At 46.3% G+C, this 20,833-nt stretch overlaps 1 protein-coding gene across 2 annotated transcripts in view; it reads right to left on the reverse strand.

The window, feature by feature from the left end:
* Positions 1-20,833, reverse strand: part of LOC143975136 (putative ATP-dependent RNA helicase DDX60) — a 595,575-nt gene that overhangs the window by 364,514 nt on the left and 210,228 nt on the right. For both annotated transcript variants that reach the window (XM_077477174.1, XM_077477173.1), the window contains exon 13: positions 11,658-11,830. In XM_077477174.1, coding sequence (XP_077333300.1) covers positions 11,658-11,830 — 173 coding nt within the window. The remainder of the gene's footprint in view (positions 1-11,657; positions 11,831-20,833) is intronic.

Raw genomic sequence — 20,833 nt, forward strand, 5'->3', positions numbered from 1 at the left:
GTATTCTCTTATTTTTCCTCACCTGTTGGGACCGCACGGATCATCACTCCCTTACCACTTCGCCCCAGCCAGGTTCTAGCCTCTCCTGGGTGGAAGTCCTTACCGGTACAGCCTCTAAACGAAGCTAAATGGAAGGAACCCCACTTTGGTGATTTCAGGGGTATGCTGCTATTCTCTCTGTGACCTTGAATAAGCCTTAAACAGGCTTGAGTTTATGATGCCTCCGATGTGAGCCTTAAACAGGCTCTAGCATTACTGTCCAGCTCCCAATGTAAGCCTTAAACAGGCTTAGCGATATATCATACTGTCCTAGCATATAAGCCTTAAACAGGCTTGGCTATTTTGTAGTGGTCTCTATACACTTTTGTCCTTTGTACCTTGTTTTTGTTTCTCTTCGCTTTCAGGCAGTCTTCCTGGGTTTTGTGGTGCCTCTGGTAGACGCTGGGACATGTGCTGAGCGTCCCAGTGCTTCCGCACATGCGCAGTTCAGGGCATTCTATCATTTTCCCCAGCTCCCAAGATGACGCCGGCCGCCATGCGGCTCTACTGCGCATGCGCGAGTGGGACGTGGCTCCGGCGGCAGATTTAAAAGCAATTTCAATGCCAGTGTACTCATACCTAGAAGCCTGGATTTCCGGTATTCTACCTTTCTTTACACAGTTTATCATCCTGCTTAGGTGAGTGCCTGCCTGTTACCATACTAATTTTACTGCATGATTGTTGTGCTCTTTTTATTCTCTGTATCCACTATTACTGTGTATCTCTTTAGGCTTCCCTTATTCCTTTTCCATGGAGACCACTGCCCTAGCAGATCACCGTCAGCCTATTAGGTAAGGGGGGAGGATTTACTTTGGTAAGTAGTGAAGATTGAAAAAGAGAGCAATCCTAACACTGCCTAAACGGTTAGCCCTACCAGGTCCTTAAAATCATCCAACTCAAGGCACAGAGAGACCTCACGCAGGAGAAGCTGTTCTGGCCACAGACGAAGCCACTCGAGTCGCAGGAGAAGTCGCTCAGGCCACAGAGGGAGTCGTAGGAGAAGTCGCTCCAGATCATATTCTAGACACAGCCGCTCCTACCATAGAAGATCTCTTGTACATAGACAGCGATCCCCAGCGCGGCCCTCCGGAAACGCATGCTGGATATGCGGGGCCGCAGCTCTCCCTTATAAACTGGCTTGCCGTAGGTGCTTCGAGGAAGCTATCAAAGAAAAAGAACCACAGTCTAGAGAGCCTGCAGCTCCACAGATTCTAACTCTGGAGACAGAGTTGTCGACGCAAAGTGCCTCACCTGCTCCTTCAAGTACATCAAGAGAGCAGGATTCCCCGTCTGACAATGAGGGGCTGGAGGCATCAGCCGGCTTTGTCTTCTTGCTAATAGAACCCTTTGTCAAGTTGGTTAAAGAGGCGATAAGCTGGGAGGAACCCCAGGAGGCCCAACCGAAATGGAAGAAGTACTTCCCGAACCTTAAAAGGGACCCAGAGGCATTTCCGTTCATTGAGGAACTGGATGATTTAATTAAGGAAGAATGGCAGAGACCCGAGAAGAAATTGAATCTGAATAACAGGCTCGCCAAATTGTATCCCCTTAAGGAGCCTAAAGTGAGTCCTCTGGTCTCCCCTCCTATTGTAGACGCATCTCTCATGCGGTTAGCCAGGCATGTGAGACTGCCGATTGAGGACGCTGTGACATTCAAAGATGTTCTGGGTAGGAGGATTGACACGGATCTGAAAAGGGCCTACCTAGCGGCGGGAGGCGCTTGCAGACCGGCGGTGACACTTGCAGCCATGGGCAGGGCCATTTCTAGCTGGTCGCCGAACACAGAGAAGTTGGTCTCAGAAGGCGCAGATCAGGAGAGCATAGTGAAAGCTCTGCAGGAACTGAGCCTCGCGGGGGACTTTGTGGCAGAGGCCTCAGTGGATGCAATTAAATCTGCATCAAGCGCCATGTTGGCTTCTGTAATGGCCAGGCGGGCACTGTGGCTGAAGCCCTGGGTGGCGGACCCTGTCTCTAAGTCTAATTGGTGCCGCATTCCGTACGATAGCAAAAACCTCTTTGGAGCAAAGCTGGATTCAGCAATCTCAAAAGTGACCGGCGGGAAATCGGGACTTATACCATCAGACAGAAAACCAAAGCAACAGAGGCCTCCTCCCTTTAGGCGTAATCTGTCAGACAGATACAGAGACACAAAAGCCTACAGGCCTGGGAAAGAATACAGGAGGAGCTGGAGGAAACCCCCAAGTGTCCTTTATGAAGTTCCAGAAACCCAAAACTCCCGCTTCTAGTGACCAAAAGTCCTTTTGAGGGTGCGCCTGTCCAGCCAGCGGTAGTGGGGGCCAGACTCTCAAGATTCAAGCTGGCCTGAGTGGAAGAAACAAAAGATCCATGGACAGTGGCCACTGTCCATTTTGGGCACAGATAGTCTTTCGGAGGACGTCCCCCAGGGGATCATTTTTTGTCCAACCAGTCTTCCACCATCCAAGGAAAAACGGTTAATGCTGACCAAATATGTTCAAGAGCTTCTTCAAAAGAAAGCAATAGTATAAGTACCTCTATCACAGAGGGGCTGGGGATTCCACTCCCCTTTGTTCCTGGTCAAGAAAAAATCAAGGGACCTGCGTCCAGACTTAGACCTAAAAAACCTCAACCGCTTCCATACATGGAGTCGTTGAAGATGGAAAGTCTGCAATCGATCCTCCAAGCTATAAATCTGGGAGACTGGATGCTTTCCATAGACCTCCAGGATGCCTACCTACACATCCCGATTCATATTGCATTCCAGAAGTTCCTTCGGTTCTCTGTAAATCAGGACCACTTTCAGTTTCAGAGCCTCCTGTTCGAGATCTCTACTGCCCCCAGAACTTTCACAAAGGTCCTGCTACCAGTGATAGCGTCCTTGAGGGAGAAAGGATTGAGCGTCCATCACTACCTGGACGACATCCTCCTCCTTTCAAGCAGCCAGGAGTCCCTTATCCAACATCATGAGGTCCTAGTCTCCACACTACAAGGACTGGGCTGGCCAATAAACTGGGAAAAGAGCAATGCTCGACCCACCCAGGGGATGGTCTTCCTGGGAGCAGAGTTGGATACTCGAACAAACACAGTGTAGTTACCGCTAGAGAAGATTTCCCCCCTGATTCAGAGGGTAAGAAAAGCTATTTCGGCCGCATCCCTACCAGCCAGAGCATGTCTCAGTCTCCTAGGCTCTCTATCAGCGACCATCCCTATGGTCCAATGGGCGCAATAAAAACGCGAGACCCCTTCAAACTTTGAATGGGACAGCACGTCCATGACCCAACTGATCCACATCTCGGAGGAGGTTTAAACAATCCTTACAGTGGTGGAATTGTCCCTGCAATCTGAGGAGATGCAGGCATATAGTCACCCCTCCTCAGGAAACGGTAACCTCAGATGCCAGCCTGGAGGGATGGGGGCGCACTACCAAAACCATGCGGCCCAGGGGCGCTGGCCATTCAGGATCCAAGAGTCAGTCTGAAACGTGCTGGAAATGAAGGCAGCCTTTCAGACCCTCCTGGCTTTCAGCGTTTATTTGAGAGGGAAACAAGTTCTCCTGAGGATTGACAAGAGTGGCCATCGCCTACATCAACAGACAGGGGGCACCAGAAGCTCTTCCATGATGCAGGAAGTTCGCCCCATGATGGAGTGGGCTCAACTGCACCTACTAAATCTGAGAGCGGCCTATATTCCAGGTGTTGAGAATCTCCTGGCCGACTCACTCAGCAGAAGCTTTGTTTCCAATGAGTGGTCTCTGAGTCCCCAAGCATTCACTCTCATATCACAGACCTGGGGCCCACCGGACATAGATCTAGCGGCCACTCCAGCAAATGCAAAATTTCAGAGTTTCTTATCAAGAATCCCCTTTCCTTCAGCGCAGGGAGAAAATTGCCTTCAACACCCCTGGAACTTCCACCTCGGCTACATCTTCCCTCTGACTCCCCTCATAGAGAGGTTCCTTCTGAGGCTCAAGAGGTCGGCAGCACTAGTAGTGGCGGTGATCCCCTTTTGGCTGAGGAGGCCATGGTTCACACAACTGAACACATTGCAGCACTAGTAGTGGCGGTGATCCCCTTTTGGCTGAGGAGGCCATGGTTCACACAACTGAACACAGCGGATCCGCTTCCTCTCCCGCTGTCAGCAGACCTACTCTCTCAGGGCCAGCTTCTGCATCTGAACCTGGAGAGATTACATCTGATGGCTTCTCAGTTGTCCTGGAAATCTTGTCTAATGAACCATTCTCTTCACTCAACAACATCTCCCTTTGGGATCTGACACTCAAGGTTTCATTTCTGATTGCTATAACATCAGCAAAGAGGGTCTCGGAGATGCAAGCTTTGATGGCCAAAGAACCATACCTGGTTGTCTACCCGGACAGAATAATACTGAGGCCTTCAGACCGCTTTGTACCTAAAGTAACCTCCTCCTTCCAGTTTAATCAAGAGATCAACCTTCCAGCCCTTATCACAGACCGGGGTGATCCTCATCCTCTGGACGTCAGGGGCAACATTCTGAAATATCTTTCAGCAATCGAGCCGATCAGGAGATCGGAGAACCTCTTAATTGTTCTATATGGCTGTAGAAAAGGTCAGGCGGCATCGGCTCACACCATCGCCTCATGGCTGGCAAAGACTATCAAAAAGGCCTACTCTCTGAGTAAACTACAAATTCCAGAGGGCTTAAAGGCGCATTCCACCAGGGCAGTGGCAACCTCTTGGGCCACCTATTGCAGGGTCTCGGCGGCGACCATCTGTAAAGCGGCCACCTGGTCTTCCAGAAACACCTTTATATCGCATTATAAGATAGATTCTGTATGACTTTCAACAGTGGATTTCGAAAGGGCGATCATCCAGGCCAACTCCTCTATTTCTTGTTAATAAATTTACTTTTCTTGCATTCCCACCCAGTCTGTGAGTTACTCCCCAGTAGGGATGAGCTTCGTGTTCGAGTCGAACGTACGTTCGACTCGAACATTGGCTGTTCGTCCGTTCGGCGAAATCCGAACATTTTGGTCCGTTCGCGTCAAATTCGCGTGGCGCTCACGGCCCACAATGCACTGCGATGGCGCAGTGCATTGCTGGCTCATGATTGGCCAAGCATGCACTGTGACCCCGCATGCTTGGCCAATCGCAGCGCCAGCAGCGAGGAGAGCCATGATTGGCCACAGGCAGGATGCCTGTGGCCAATCATAGCTCAGGCTGTGTAGTGCACGCCCCACACTATATAAGGCCGCCATCGCAGCGGCCTCGTGTAGTGTGTTGGTGTCTGAAGCAGTGGGTGTTCTGTGTACCTTCAACACAGTACACACCGATTGTTTTCGGCCGATTTTCTATCTTGCTGTTGTGTAGTGGTTATTGTCTGCGTGCCCTGACCGCAGTATACACCGCTATATTCACCTCACCTATATAGCTAGTGATCTATCTTTAATAATAGAGCTTGCAGTCAGTAGTGTTAGGAGATAGTGCGTGCTGTCTGCGTGCTCTGTACCCAGTACATACCGCTATATCCACCTACATAGCTGTTCTCTATTTGAGCCCACTTGCCATCTGCAGGAGTTATTGGAAGTTGTGTGTGCCTCCAGCACAGCACAGTATACATCTGTATATACCCCTTTATCTCTGGTGTTCTCTGGTTATTGTCTGCGTGCCCTGACCGCAGTATACACCGCTATATTCACCTCACCTATATAGCTAGTGATCTATCTTTAATAATAGAGCTTGCAGTCAGTAGTGTTAGGAGATAGTGCGTGCTGTCTGTGTGCTCTGTACCCAGTACATACCGCTATATCCACCTACATAGCTGTTCTCTATTTGAGCCCACTTGCCATCTGCAGGAGTTATTGGAAGTTGTGTGTGCCTCCAGCACAGCACAGTATACATCTGTATATACCCCTTTATCTCTGGTGTTCTATAATAAAGGCATCTGCAGGAGTTAGTGGGTGTTGTGTGCCTCCAGCACAATATAAACTACCCAACTGCTGTTTTACCCAACTCCCTTCAGGCCATTACCATGTCTGGAAGGCCAGCAAGGAGAGGCAGACAGGCGCGAGCCGATAAAAGAGGGCAAGCAGGCTCTGTCTCTAGAGACAACAGTGCTGGTCGTGGACGCGGTGCATTGTCATCAGCACGTGGCCATGGGACATGCTTGTCCTTCTTTTCGGCAGCTGGACATGTTGAACCGCAACATGCCCACGACTTGGTAGAGTGGATGACCAAGCCCTCTTCATCCTCCTCATCCTCTCTCACCCAGTCTCAGGGTAGTAGCAAAGCAGCTGCCAACGCATCGTCTTCCCTCCTCTCAATGTCATCATCAGTGACTCCTTCCCTAGACCCACCACGTCCTCCTCAGGAGTCTCCTGAACTCTTTGAGCACAGTGTTGGGTACATGCTCCAGGAGGATGCCCAGTGTTTTGTGGGCTCTGATGATGACACTCAGCTAGAGGAAGGCAGTAGCATGAGCGCAGAGAGAGGGGATGCTCAAGAAGCACAGCAATCTGGCAGTCATGTTCCACAAGCTGCAGCATACTGCCAGGTTTGCTACAGCGATGAAGAGGGAGGGGATGATGAGGGCACTGACTCCACGTGGGTGCCTGGAAGGAGGGAGGAGGAGGAGGAGGCACATGTCCAACGAGGCAGGATGCCCTCCGGGGGCCAACTTAGGGGCAGCACACCGACTGAATCACACCGCAGAGCTCCGCCTGTGCAGAGCGCTGCCTCTGCGCGTTATTCTAAAAGTTCTTTGGTGTGGGCCTTTTTTGAGACGAGTGCATCAGATCGCACCGCTGCTATTTGCAACATATGTCTCAAGCGTATCTCACGTGGCCAAAACATCAGCCGCTTGGGCACCACATGCTTAACCAGACATATGTTGACCTGCCATGCAGCTCGTTGGCAAGTGTACCTCAAAGACCCACACCAAAGAACAAAGCGGACCTCTCCTTGCTCCTCATCAGCTGGCATCTCCAACCCCACTAGACCTTCAGTCCTCTCTGAAACCTGCTCTGAGAGGAATGAAGGTGTAGAATTAGGTGTGTCACAGCCAAGTGCTTCCGGGAACTCTGCTAGCGGTACACCCACGTCCGATTATAGCAGGCAAATGTCCCTGCCCCAGCTGCTGGACCGGCGGAAGAAGTTCACTCCCAGCCATCCACATGCCCAGCGGTTGAATGCTAGCTTGGCTAAATTGCTAGCACTTCAACTGCTGCCTTTTCAGTTGGTAGACTCGGCCCCCTTCCGTGAGTTTGTACAATGTGCGGTTCCTCAGTGGCAGGTCCCCAAACGCCACTTTTTCTCACTGAAGGCGATTCCGGCTCTCTACCGGCATGTGGAAGGCAATGTCCTTGCCTCGCTGGACAGGGCGGTCAGCGGTAAGGTGCATATTACCGCTGACTCATGGTCCAGCAGGCATGGACAGGGACGTTACCTGTCTTTCACGGCCCATTGGGTCACTCTTCTGGCAACTGGGAAGGATGCAGGACAAGGTGCAATAGTGTTGGAGGTTGTTCCGCCACCACGCCTCCAAAATGCTACTATTGGTTGTGACACACCTCTCTCCTCCACCCCCTCCTCTTCTTCTTCCTCCATGGCCTCTTCCAGTGCTCTGTCCTCAGAACCAGCGGTGCTCCGTAGGCGTTCCAGGGGCTACGCAAGTACGCAGGCAAAACGATGCCATGTCGTGCTTGCGCTGGTTTGTTTGGGGGACAGGAGCCACACTGGGGCGGATGTTTTGTCAGCTCTGCAGGGGCAGGCCGAGAGGTGGTTGACGCCACGCCAGCTTAAGCCAGGAATGGTGGTTTGCGACAATGGCACCAACCTCCTCTCCGCCCTCCGACAGGGACAACTGACCCATGTGCCCTGTGTAGCTCACGTCCTTAACCTGGTGGTGCAGCGGTTCTTGGGCAGGTACCCCCGGCTTACAGGATGTCCTGAAGCAGGCCAGGAAAGTCTGTGTGCATTTCCGCCGATCATTTAATGTCTGTGCTCGGCTGGCTGAGCTCCAAAAGGAGTTGAACCTGCCCAAGAACCGCCTTATATGTGACATGCCCACCAGATGGAACTCAACATTGGCCATGCTGCAGCGGCTGCACACGCAGCAGAGGGCCATCAATGAGTACCTGTGCGACTACAGCACCAGGACAGGGTCAGGGGAGCTTGGTTTTTTCTCACCACGCCAGTGGGGCATGATCAGGGATGCATGCACTGTCCTGTCACCGTTTGACGAGGCCACAAGGATGGTGAGCAGTGACAGTGCATGCATCAGTGACACTGTACCTCTTGTCCACCTCTTAGAGCATACGCTGCGTGGAATAATGGACAGGGCACTTGAGGCAGAACAGAGGCAGGAAGAGGAGGACTTCCTTGCCTCTCAAGGCCCCCTTTATCCAGACAGTGTTCCTGCTGTGCCACCCATCACACAGGAAGAGGATGAGGAGGAGGAAGAGGAGGAGGAGGATGATTGTGTCAGCATGGAGGTGGAGGCTGGCACTCAGCATCAGCATCAGCAGCAGCAGCAGCAGCAGTCTTGTAGGGATGATTTACAGTCCCAAGAAACACGTGGACTTGTACGTGGCTGGGAGGAGGTAGCTGCGGATCATGTTGTCCTTAGTGACCCAGAGGACTCCGGACCGAATGCCTCAGCTAACCTATGCTGCATGGCCTCCCTGATCCTGCAAAGCCTGCGGAAGGATCCTCGTATTCTTCGGATCAAGGAGAGGGAGGTTACAAACTCCTGGTCCTGGACAACGTGTTGCTGAGGCATCGGTCAGAAGGAGCGATGGAGAAGGTGGCCGTCTGACTGATGCTTTCAGACAATTTTTTAGTCCGCAGCCCCAAGGTATGATCGGTTCCAGCACCCATCGCCAGCGTCTGATTTACATGGTGCAGGAATACCTAGGGGCAAGGTCAGACTTGGACACCTTTCCCACCGAAAATCCTCTGGCTTACTGGGTCTTGAGGATGGATCACTGGCCAGAGCTTGCACAGTATGCAATTGAGCTACTGGCCTGTCCTGCATCCAGCGTTCTTTCGGAACGCACCTTCAGTGCTGCTGGTGGCTTTGTTACCGATCACAGAGTGCGCCTGTCCACCGAATCAGTTGATCGACTGACCTTCATCAAGATGAATCAGTCTTGGATCACCCACAGCTACCAAGCACCTGAAGCTGATGTAACCGAATAATTTTTTTTGAAATACCACATCCCTTCAAGACTGCCTATGCTGATGCTGAGTGACTGTCCTGTTATGTTGATTGTCTATCCTCTTCCTCCTCCGCTGATATGTTGGAAGAACATTTCTGGTTCTGGTTGATGCCATCAGCCCAATTTTTCTGCCCCTGTTTAACAGGGGCGTTTAAGTACAATTTTTGATGCAATGCTTTGCAGCAGGGCTAATTCCTGCAATAAAACAAGAGTATATGGCAGAGGTTGCAGTGTGGTGGCACCAGCAGCAGTGCCTAAGGCCCAATTTTTCTGCCCCTGTTTAACAGGGGCATTTAATTACAATTTTTGATGCAATGCTTTGCAGCAGGGCTAATTCCTGCATTAAAACTAGAGTATATGGCAGAGGTTGCAGTATGGTGGCACCAGCACCAGTGCCTAAGGCCCAATTTTTCTGCCCCTGTTTAACAGGGGCGTTTAAGTACAATTTTTGATGCAATGCTTTGCAGCAGGGCTAATTCCTGCATTAAAACTAGAGTATATGGCAGAGGTTGCAGTGTGGTGGCACCAGCACCAGTGCCTAAGGCCCAATTTTTCTGCCCCTGTTTAACAGGGGCGTTTAAGTACAATTTTTGATGCAATGCTTTGCAGCAGGGCTAATTCCTGCAATAAAACTAGAGTATATGGCAGAGGTTGCAGTGTGGTGGCACCAGCACCAGTGCCTAAGGCCCAATTTTTCTGTCCCTGTTTAACAGGGGCGTTTAAGTACAATTTTTGATGCAATGCTTTGCAGCAGGGCTAATTCCTGCAATAAAACTAGAGTATATGGCAGAGGTTGCAGTGTGGTGGCACCAGCAGCAGTGCCTAAGGCCCAATTTTTCTGCCCCTGTTTAACAGGGACATGTAATTACAATTCTTGATATAATATTTCACAGGAGGGCCCCTTCCTGTGCCCACCCAGAGTAACGGTGAGGACTTATAGTGTTGTGGCACCAGCACCACAACCACCAAAGGTCAATTTTTCTACCACTGTTCAACAATGGCATGTAATTACAATTCTTGATATAATCGTTCACAGCAGGGCGCTCCAGCGCCCACCAAGAGTCACTTTGAGGGCTTACAATGTTGTGGCAAAACCAACACCTTGTTCCGCCATTTCTGCAGAGCATATAGGGCAGGCCCCTACTTTCAAACATCCAATTTACAAACATCTCCTACTTGCAAACGGAAGGAGACAACAGCAAGTGAGATGAAAAAAGATGGACGACAAAAAAAATTATACAGGGGTGATAACCCTTCCCTATGTTTTCCAAAAAGCTTAAAAATAGTTTTTTTGACTGGAGCTACACTTTAAAAATGTACCAGTTGAAAATTACAAACAGATTCAACTTAACACAACAAACCTACACAGTCCCTGTCTTGTTTGCACCGCCTGTATACTGCTGTTCTGAGTATATAGGGCCTGGGGGCCACACGCATTTCCTTTTTTTAATATGGGTACGGGGTTCCCCTTAATATGCATGCAAGACCTAAAGGGGCTGGTAATGGGCAGGGAGGGCTACCCATGCCATTTTTCTCAATGATTTTCAACCATATTGCAGGAACCAGATATAACATTAAAACCGCAAGCAGTTTTAAATGGTGTTATTTCCGTTTAATGTCATTTTGTGCAGGGACTGTTCTAAACACGGGAAACACGTGGCACTTCACAGGCATACTACAGACACCCCCCAGGCACCATATTTAAAGGAATATTTCACTTTTTTTTTTCACTTTAATCGTCATTAAAATCAGTGCTCCCGCCAAAACGGCCATTTTTAAAAACATTTTAGGCATTGACCCATGTCCCCTGGGGCAGGAGCCAGGTCCCCAAACCCTTTTTAGGACAGTATCTTGCATATTAGCCGTTAAAATTTGCACTTTTCATTTCGAACGTTCGAGTCCCATAGACTTCAATGGGGTTCTAACGTTCGTTCAAATTTGGGGTCCGTTCGAAAGTTCTGGTGCAAACCGAACCGGGGGGTGTTCGGCTCATCCCTACTCCCCAGAGTGTATGCTGCCATGATGCGACATGAAACTGGAAAATTGTATACTTACCTTTCCGTAAATTTCCTTTCCTGTCGCATCTTCATGGCAGCATACAACAACCCACCCATTAAAGGTGATTCATATATACGGAGAATACTGGGGCGGGGGCTGTTTCGTCATCTTATAGCTATGTGGTCCTATCGGGTTGTGGAGGCGGAGTCACAACCTAGAGTGTATGCTGCCATGAAGATGCGACAGGAAAGGAAAATTATGGAAAGGTAAGTATACAATTTTCCGGTTTGTTTGTAAAAAAAACAATTATATAAATAATGAACAAACACATCAGTTTATAGAAACCTTTTTAAAAAAAAAAAAAGATGTGAAATACAATTGACGAACATCATAGTTTCTTTTTAATTATGATTAGCCATTTATAATGCAATATCTGTAAGGTACTCACCTGAGGTGTTTTTTTCTTATTGGGAGCTTTATGAACATACGTTTTCTCTTCTGGTTGATCTTTTTGCACTACTATTTTTGTTGATGTTTTCACCCCTAACGATTGTCCATATCGATGATTATGTAGCTGGAGTTTTTGGTATCCTCTTAATGCCTTTTTGTCTTTCAGCATGTCTGCCCAAAAACAGGTTTCAAATTATTCTAATATAATTAGCTGTGCAAGTATAGATTTAAAGAATAATAGTATGAATTCATACATGGCATGGTCTATTAGTGAACTTGTCTGAATGAACTAACTGTCAAGTTGAAAAAGCTGGCAACTACAGGCCAGTGAGTTTAACATCTGTTATAATTAGAAAACAAAAAACAAAGCCTGAATGTTAAGGTTATGAGATTCTAACTGCACCACATCCCTTGTTACTGTATATTCAAGAGGTCAAGTATTTTAGGATGGGATATTTAAGGTGCATTTTGAGTACCAAAAACTACAATTATATTAAATAAAAACAATTATTTTATTTTACCAAGGTTAAAAGGTTCTAAGTGCATACATATAGTTTTTACAGTAAAAAAGACAAGTACAGACCCTTTTTGGTATATGTTTGTTGTGTTGTTGATAATTCTAGATGCACTTAATTTCTTTTACATGTTTTGCCAAGATGGCTTCTTAAGGAATTGTTCAAGGTAGTACCTCTAAGATGGAATAATGGGGTAGAGCCACCCACCTCAGGCTCCAGTTGGATCCCCCAAACTTCCCTTATTCAATCTTGGGGTTACTCCCTCCCTCACTCTACCAGTATCAATCCCATCTTCATCTGGGTATAGCCAATGGCATCTGTGGTATGTGGCTTGAACTACATGGGACAATGTATAAAAATTTGTAGTTAATTTCCTTTTGTATGTTTATTAGTTGCTTTTTCTTTATTTAGTTTATGTAGAAAGGGAAATTATTTGATGGTATTTTAAGGGATGCCAACAAAGAAAGAAAGGCATTACAATGCTCCACAGTAAGTATGTAAAATTACAAGATTTTTATTATTACATACAATACTGTCATGGTTATGCAGTGATCTTCCTGTGTTTGCTTACCTTCCCCCATGTCTTCAGACTAAGAGGTCAGCCACTTCCACCTGGTGGTTTTTATAACCTCTCCTCTAAGCATGGCTTCACCCCAGGCCCTATCAGGGAGCCCTATATTAACCTGTGCACTGCAGGCCATCAGTGCTGATCAACCATTGTGTATTCCTTTGTGTGTTAGCTTCCTGTTTCCTGCTGTGTGCTCTGCTTCTGTTTTCCTTTACCGACTTTGGCGTGTCTTGACTATCCCTGTTTGCCTGTGATCCTGACCTTTTGGCGTGTACCCGACTATTCTTGTCTGCTTGTGGCCCCGATCTTGGCTTTGTCCCTCACCATCCCTATCCTCCTGTTGCCTACTGTGGGTGTGAGCTGGGGGACCCTGGGGGTCGCGACCTGGAGCCAGTTGCAGCCAAGTCCATCCTCACCACTGGAGGCGCTGGTGAACACCTGCTGGCTCTTAGACTCCGCGCCCCAGGGAATCTTGTGCTCTAACCTCAGTGGGATCTGTCCCCCATCTGCAGCAGTCAGCTGTAGGGTCCACAACCTTGCGGTGCACTCCTGATCCCTACGGTGTGCACCTGTCACCTCGCCTCAAGGTGACCTGACAAATACATAATTAGAAATTTTCAATATAAATTATGCGCACATGTTCAAGGATACATCTAAAAATTTAAAACAGATGATAAAATATAATCACTCTGTAGTATTGTTAGAGTGATTGTCCCAACATTTTTCGACACTCTGGGCTCATCAGGGGATGTTTTAAAAGCAATTAGATGTAACACTGCATAAAGCAGAACAAAATAAAAAGCATTACATTGACTTAAAGTATAATACAGAATAATAGAATAAAGTAAAATTACAATAGGGTATACTACTCAATGTCAAAACAAGGGAAACCCTCACTGAGTAGTGCACATAAAAAAGTGCAGAAGGAAGCTCAGAAGAGCTTGTCAGCTGGAATCTAGCCAGAGAAGTGATGCAAGTGTGAGTGATAATTGAATTAAAAATGTATGTTCTACTCAAAAAAAATAAAAAATAGTAGGTAAGGTGAAAAAGGAAGGAAAAGAAATGACAAAGGGAAAGGGAGGGAGGAAATAGGGGTTGCAAGGGGGGGGGGGGGGGGCGGGAGGGAGGAAAAAGGTGAGAAGGTAAGACAAAAGGGATGTAGGAAAGGAAAGGTGGAGTGGCAAAACATGTCGGGACAATCACTCTAACGCTACTACCGAGTGATTATATTCTATCATCTGTTTTACATTTTTAGATGTATCCTTGAACATGTCCTCAGGATTTTGAGCCGCTGCACGCCCCCGGGGGCGCACATCGCGGCGATCGTTGTTGTGGGGTGTCAGCCTGACACCCCGCAAACTACAATCTCGGTAAAGAGTCTCCAATGGAGACTCTTTACCACGTGATCAGCCGTGTCCAATCACGGCTGATCACAGTGTAAATAGGAAGAGCTGGTGATTGGCTTTTCCTCACTCGCGTCTGTCAGACGCGAGTAGAGGAGAGCTGATCGGCTGCTCCTCTGACAGGGGGGGGGGGTCTGTGCTAATCGATTATCAGCGCAGCCCCCCCCCCAGGATTCCCACACTGGACCACCAGGGACACCACCAGACCACCAGGGATGCCCAGCACCAGGTATGCCACCCTAGACCACCAGGGATGCCCGTCAGTGCCCACAATGGATGCCATCCATCAGTACAATATAATGCCGCCCATCAGTGCCCATCCGTGCCACCCATCAGTGCCCATCCATGCCACCCATCAGTGCCCATCCATGCCACCTATCAGTGCCCATCCATGCTCATCTGTGCCGCTTATCCATGCCCATCCGTGCTGCCTATCCATGCCCATCCATGCCAGCTATCAGTGCCAATTTGTGCCACCTATCAGTGCCCATCCGTGTCACCCATCAGTGCCCATCAATGCCACCTCATCAGTGCCACTTCATTGGTGCCACCTCATCGGTGCCCATCAGTGCCGCCTTATCAGTGTCTGTCAGTGCAGCCCCATCAGCGCTTATTAGTGAAGGAGAAAACTTACTTATTTACAAAGTTTTGAAACTGAAACAAAAAAAATATTTTTTTTCATAATTTTTGGTCTTTTTTTATTTGTGTAGCAAAAAATAAAAACCGTAGAGGTGATCAAATACCACCAAAAGAAAGCTCTATTTGTGGGGAAAAAATGATAAAAATTTCATTTGGGTACAGTGTAGCATGACCGTGCAATTGTCATTCAAAATGCGACAGCGCTAAATGTGCCTGGTATTGAGGTGGTTAAGGACCGAGACTCTTTCTGAGATTTGTTGTTTACAAATTCAAAACAGGTTTTTTTGCTAGAAAATTACATAGAACCTCCAAGCATTATACATTTTTTTCTAACACCCTAGAGAATAAAATGGCAGTCGTTGCAATACTTTCTGTCACACTGTATTTGCGCAGCGGTCTTACAGGCGCACTTTTTTGGGGAAAAAATACACTTTTTTAAATTAAAAAATAAGACAACAGTAAAGTTAGTCCAATGTTTTTATATGAAAGATAATGCTATGCCGAGTAAACTGACACCCAACATGTCACGCTTCAAAATTGCACCCGCTGGTGGAATGGCGACAAAACTTTTACCCTTAAAAATCTCCATAGGCGACGTTTAAAAAAATTCTACAGGTTGCATGTTTTGAGTTACAGAGGAGGTCTAGGGCTAGAATTATTGTGCTCACTCTACCAATCCCGGGGATACCTCACATGTGGGGTTTGAACACCGCTTTAATATGCGGGCGCTACTCACGTATGCGTTCGCTTCTGTACGTGAGCTCAGCGGGATGGGGCGCGTTTAAAAAATGTTTTTATTTATTTATTTTACCTTTTTTTATTTTTACACTGTTCTTTTAAAAAAAAAATGGTGTCACTTTTATTCCTATTACAAGGAACTTAAACATCCCTTGTAATAGAAAAACACTAAAATGCAATAAAATAAATAAATGTTGTCATTTGAAAAAAAAAAATGGCCCTTTAAGAGAAATGGTATGGAGATGGGTGGGGGCCATCTTGCCCTCACTCATCTCCATGCCTAGCAGGAAGAAGGATCTGATTGCCTCCACTGCTGCCGACGGCTCCAGTAAGCAGTGGAGGGCACCGGAGTGTGGCAGGAGGGGGGCCCCTCTTCTGCCGCCGATAAAAGTGATCTTAAATCTAATCCGCCACAGAGACCACTATTATTGTAAACTGGACTGCCCGCCAAAGAAGAGGATACCAGGGTTATGGCAGCTAGCTGCTGCCATAACAAAGATATCCCTCTTCAAAGTTAGGACGTATATCCGGAAGTGGTTAAATTTAAAAAACTGTTCGGCCTCCAGGCCTTTTAAGCCATAATGTGTCAGTATGCACTATTACATTATGACAGGCATACCTTAATATAAAGCCCTTCAGCAGCATGCTGTCACTTTCGGCGCTTCCATCCATTTTCATGCTTTCCTTCTATTTGAATGGGCATACCACAATGTTGTTACTCCCACGCATGTGCACAGAAGACAGGGTCGCTTCACAGTGCTTTGAATGATTGGCACACCAGCTGCTTTTAAGCGTGAATATCTCTTAAACACCACACGTTTAGGAGACATTCACTGTACCTACATATAAGCCTTATTACAGACCTGTAGACACAAGTCAAAAAGCGGAGTTTACTATGGGATATATGGGAACAGAGATGTACAACAAGGCTCTGTACTGTGTCCTTTTCTTTTTAATCTGTTTGGGGAATTTTTGCAAAATGAGCAAACAGTGTGATCAGGCAGGTGGAAAAACAAACAAAATTCAAGAGTGCATCACTAGAGGAATTACCAACAGGAGAAAGGAGATCCTGATTCCCTAATATAGATCTTTAGTTAGAATTTTTTAGAATACTGTGTCCAGTTCTGGAGAGCTCACATCCAAAAAGATATTAATAGAATAGAACATGTCCAGAGACAGGCAATAAAAATGGAAGTCTAGGGTATAAAAAAGTGGAAGACCTGAGGGTTAAAACATAAGAGAGGACTTCAGGAACTTTATATTTATGGGCTTGAGCAAAGAAGGGAAGTGGGAAATGATTGAGGCCTTTAAATACATTATGCTTGTGAACACTGTAAGAAATTGCATATTTGGCAAGCCAGGTAGGAGGGACTTGGGGACTGAAATACATATTCATAAATGTGGTGCATTGTATCTAGAATTTTATGTACAGTTTTGTTTGCTGATAAGGGTTTTTTGAGTGCCGCTAGTGAATTTGCTCAATTATTGTGAACCTTAGTGGATTGTGTGGAGTAATATTGCAAGTTAGATGCATATCTGGGGCTGCCATATTTTGTTTATGAATTGTTCTCTGGATTGGTGTTGCACTGTATGAGTATTTTCTCTGTAACTTGGTGTTATAGCATGTTGTGCAACAAGCAGAAGTATTTGGTGGCATTACTCTTGTATTGGTGGCTTTTTTGTTGAGTAATTGTGTTTGTCAGAATAATGGAGAGAATTTTAAAAAAGTGGCACAAATAAATGACACTGAGGCTATTGTTCAGGCCATGCGGGAATCTACTGATCCATGTCTGCAGGCAAAAAAATGGATGCATGAGATGATTAGCGGCAAAAGGTTGAATAAGCATAATGCAAAGTATACCCTTTTTTCTGCTGCTGGCTGGATAGCAGAGCAATACAAATGTGTATTTTAGCAGAAGCAGAAACTGGGAGAAGTTTTTAAAAGCTGAATTTGAGAACTTGAAATTTCTTGCCCAGCAGGCTGCTGCATTTAGCGCTAAGTGTAAGCATATTGCTTATGAGAATACAAATTTGTGCAATGAGATTACATTTGTTAAGAAATGTTTGAGTGATGCCCAGGCTGCTATATGGGAGATATGCCCCAAATGGGCAAAGGTTGGCCATTCTCAATGTTTAGCAGAGATGGCGTCTCTTAAAAAGCAGAGTACGGTTGTTGCTGCAAGTAAGGTCTATGGTGAATATTTAGACAATGGTTTTGTAACAGCTGTTGAGACCTACTCAGGCGTGCAAATAGAAAATAGGTCTGACCATGTAGGGGAAAATAGTAATACGGTGACAGTTAGTACATCAGATGAGTCTGTTGTTGGTGAATGTTCCTCAGACGGTGAGAGTGTGAGGTCTCGAGATTCCAGTTATGGTAATGTGTCTCAGTCATAACATGCTCAGAGAAGGGTCTACACAGGGAGGCCAGCTCTGGGGTGCTTTGCTTGCAAAGAGTTGGCACATTGCATGGTATTGATTTGTTGATAGCAGTAGTAAGCAGAGGAACTCTTGATACCCCAAGACTGCCCCAAGGCGCAATGAAGTGTATTCTACGAGGTGGGAAAAATCTATAATTGCCCAAATCGGGAGCCTTTTACAACCCAAATATTGAGGTTTCACTCTGAGAATAGTCAGCTAAAGCAAGAAAGGCATCAGTTTATGGAGGAGCTTAAAGTGCAGAAAATGGAGGTGGCTTCATTTATGCAAACCTACCACACTGGGTGAACCACTCTTTTGTTAAAAAGCCTTTAGAGGATTGGATGTGTGGTACAGGTTTTTCTGGTTTATGTTCTTTGGCATAGATCAGGGATATGCAATTAGTGGACCTCCAGCTGTTGCAGAACTCCAAGTCCCATAAAGCATAGCAAGACTCTGACAGCCACAAGCATTACACCCAGAGGCATTATGGGACTTGTAGTTTTGCAACAGCTGGAGGTCTGCTAATTGCATATCCCTGGCATAGATTACGATTTAACTACTGCTCTGAGATTTGGCCTCAGTATATGGTACATTCTGGAGGACCTTGATAGATTATTGTGTTTCCAAGGCTAAGGCTTCATGATTTGGTATATGTTTAAAGTCAGGTGGAAAACTTTCAAATTCCAAATTATTTTTGTAGCATTTATAGTATTAGCCCACCTGAAAGAGAGTTGCTGGGTAAAGCTAAAACGAGAAAATTCATTTTTTTTTTGTTTTTATTGAGAGATGCCATTGGCATGATAATGTCAAGGGAGGGGGGTTGCTTGAAGCCTCATCCATTGGTGTAAAGAAAAAACCTTGTTTGTCCACATTGTGTGTGCTTCATGCAGTGTTTGGGGTTGCTCTTTTCCTTTGAATTCCTTTTTTTTTTAATTATTATGTCAAAGTGACAACATGTTTTATTTGGTTTAACAGACTGCATGCTTCTTGCTGTTCCTGACTAAGGCTTGATTCACACTAAGGCCCCTTTCACACATGCGGACCATATGTCCGTATTTCATCCACCCATTTGCGGATGAAATACGGACATACAGCATCTCTATGGGATAGCATGTGTCTGCGGATGAACATCCGCAGACACCCGATATCGTCCGTCTCTGCTATTGTCTGATTCTGCAGACGGAGGAAAATCCTATTCTTCTATCCGTCTGCAGAGCGGATTGGATGAACACAGACAGAAGCACCGTGTTCATCCGATCCCCCATAGAGGAGAGCAGAGAGCTGACAGAGCATACAAATCTGTATGGCTGAATTTGCATCGCACAGACATTGCATGTGATTTGCACAGATGTCGCACAGCGCACTGAACCCTAAATCACAAAGAGCACACAATCATTCTGTATTTTAAAATGCACTGTGCATATATGACCCATCAGCATGACTCTTGAATCTATGAATGACTCAGTCTGTAGAGTTCAGTGCTCACAAGCTATAATTTTAATATTTGGTTATGTTAGTATTTTTGCATAATTCAAAGTATCATTTTTTTTTTTTTTTTTTTGCTGTATTGCAGAGTTTATAGAATAGTTATTGCAGCAAAATAAAGTTACTTAACATCTAATATGCTTACTGTACTTACTGAGTGTATCAAAGGACTGCAGTTATAATCCTTACTCTTAGCTTTGAAGAAAGAGTGGTGAGTCGATTCAGTGATTCGAATCATTTCACTGAACTGATCCAAATGATTCGACTCACTAAAATGAATCACTCTGCCCAAGTCTAGTGCTTTTTGCATTTTGCAGGTTTGCACTATAGAACGTGTTCCATAGAAAACCCATGTTAAATGGACTGTAGTGCAAATCTGCAAAATGCAAAAAGTACTAAAACTGCATAGGTGTGAATCCAGCCTAAGGTAGAAGAAAGAGTAAAAAAGTGAAAGGAGCATTCAGTCTGTTTTTTGTTTTTTTGTTTTTTTAAGTAACAAGGCATTTTAGAAAGCTTTTTGTGTTATTGATTTAATTGTATTTATGTATAAGGGCCAGTTCACACCAGATGCAGTTCCGTTCAGTTCTGTGCGCTTTTTTTCTGCACTAAAAATGCAAGCACAGTGTTTTCAATGTATTTCATTTGCTGTAGTTTACACCATGCAGTCTGTTTCTGGTTAGTTTCCAGTGCAGAAACTGACCTGAAACTGACTACATGGTGTGAACTAGAGCCATTGGAATACATTGAAAACACTGAGCATCCATTTTGTGTAGAAAAAAAGCGAACGGAACTGCGTCTGGTGTGAACTAGCAAATGTTTATTTTGATTGTTTAAATGGTTCCCGACCAGCGCACGACGATGTACGTCGACAGAATGGCACGGGCAGGCATATTGGCGTACAGGTACGTCCAATCTTCAATGCCGCCCTGCCATCGGGAGCGCGCCGGCGGCGGCGCGCTCCCGCGCTGGTTGGGATCCCCGTGAGTCCGGTCGCGGGACCCGCGGACTCGATCGCCGCGGGCATACCCGCGATCGTCTCACGGGACGGCTGAATGGAGGAAATGCCGTGTAAACAGCATTTCTCCATTCTGCCTAGCAACTAGTGACGCTGATCTCTGCTCCATGTGATTGGAGCAGAGATCAGTGTTCACTAAATGAAAGCCCAACCCCCCCCCACAGTTAGTAACACACCCCTAGGAACACTTAACCCCTACACTGCCACCCACTGGTTAACCCCTTCACTGCCAGTGTCATTTACACAGGAATCACTGCATTTATTTAGCAGTGATTACTGTATAAATGACAATGGTCCCAAAAATGTGTCAAAAATGTCCGATGGGTCCCCCACAATGTCGCAGTCACAATAAAAATCGCTGATCACCGCCATTACTAGTAAAAAAAAAAT

This window comes from Lithobates pipiens, unplaced genomic scaffold, assembly GCF_037356315.1.
Source record: "Lithobates pipiens isolate NorthernLeopardFrog02 unplaced genomic scaffold, aLitPip1_a1.2 Scaffold_13, whole genome shotgun sequence".
Taxonomy (NCBI): Eukaryota; Metazoa; Chordata; class Amphibia; order Anura; family Ranidae; genus Lithobates; species Lithobates pipiens.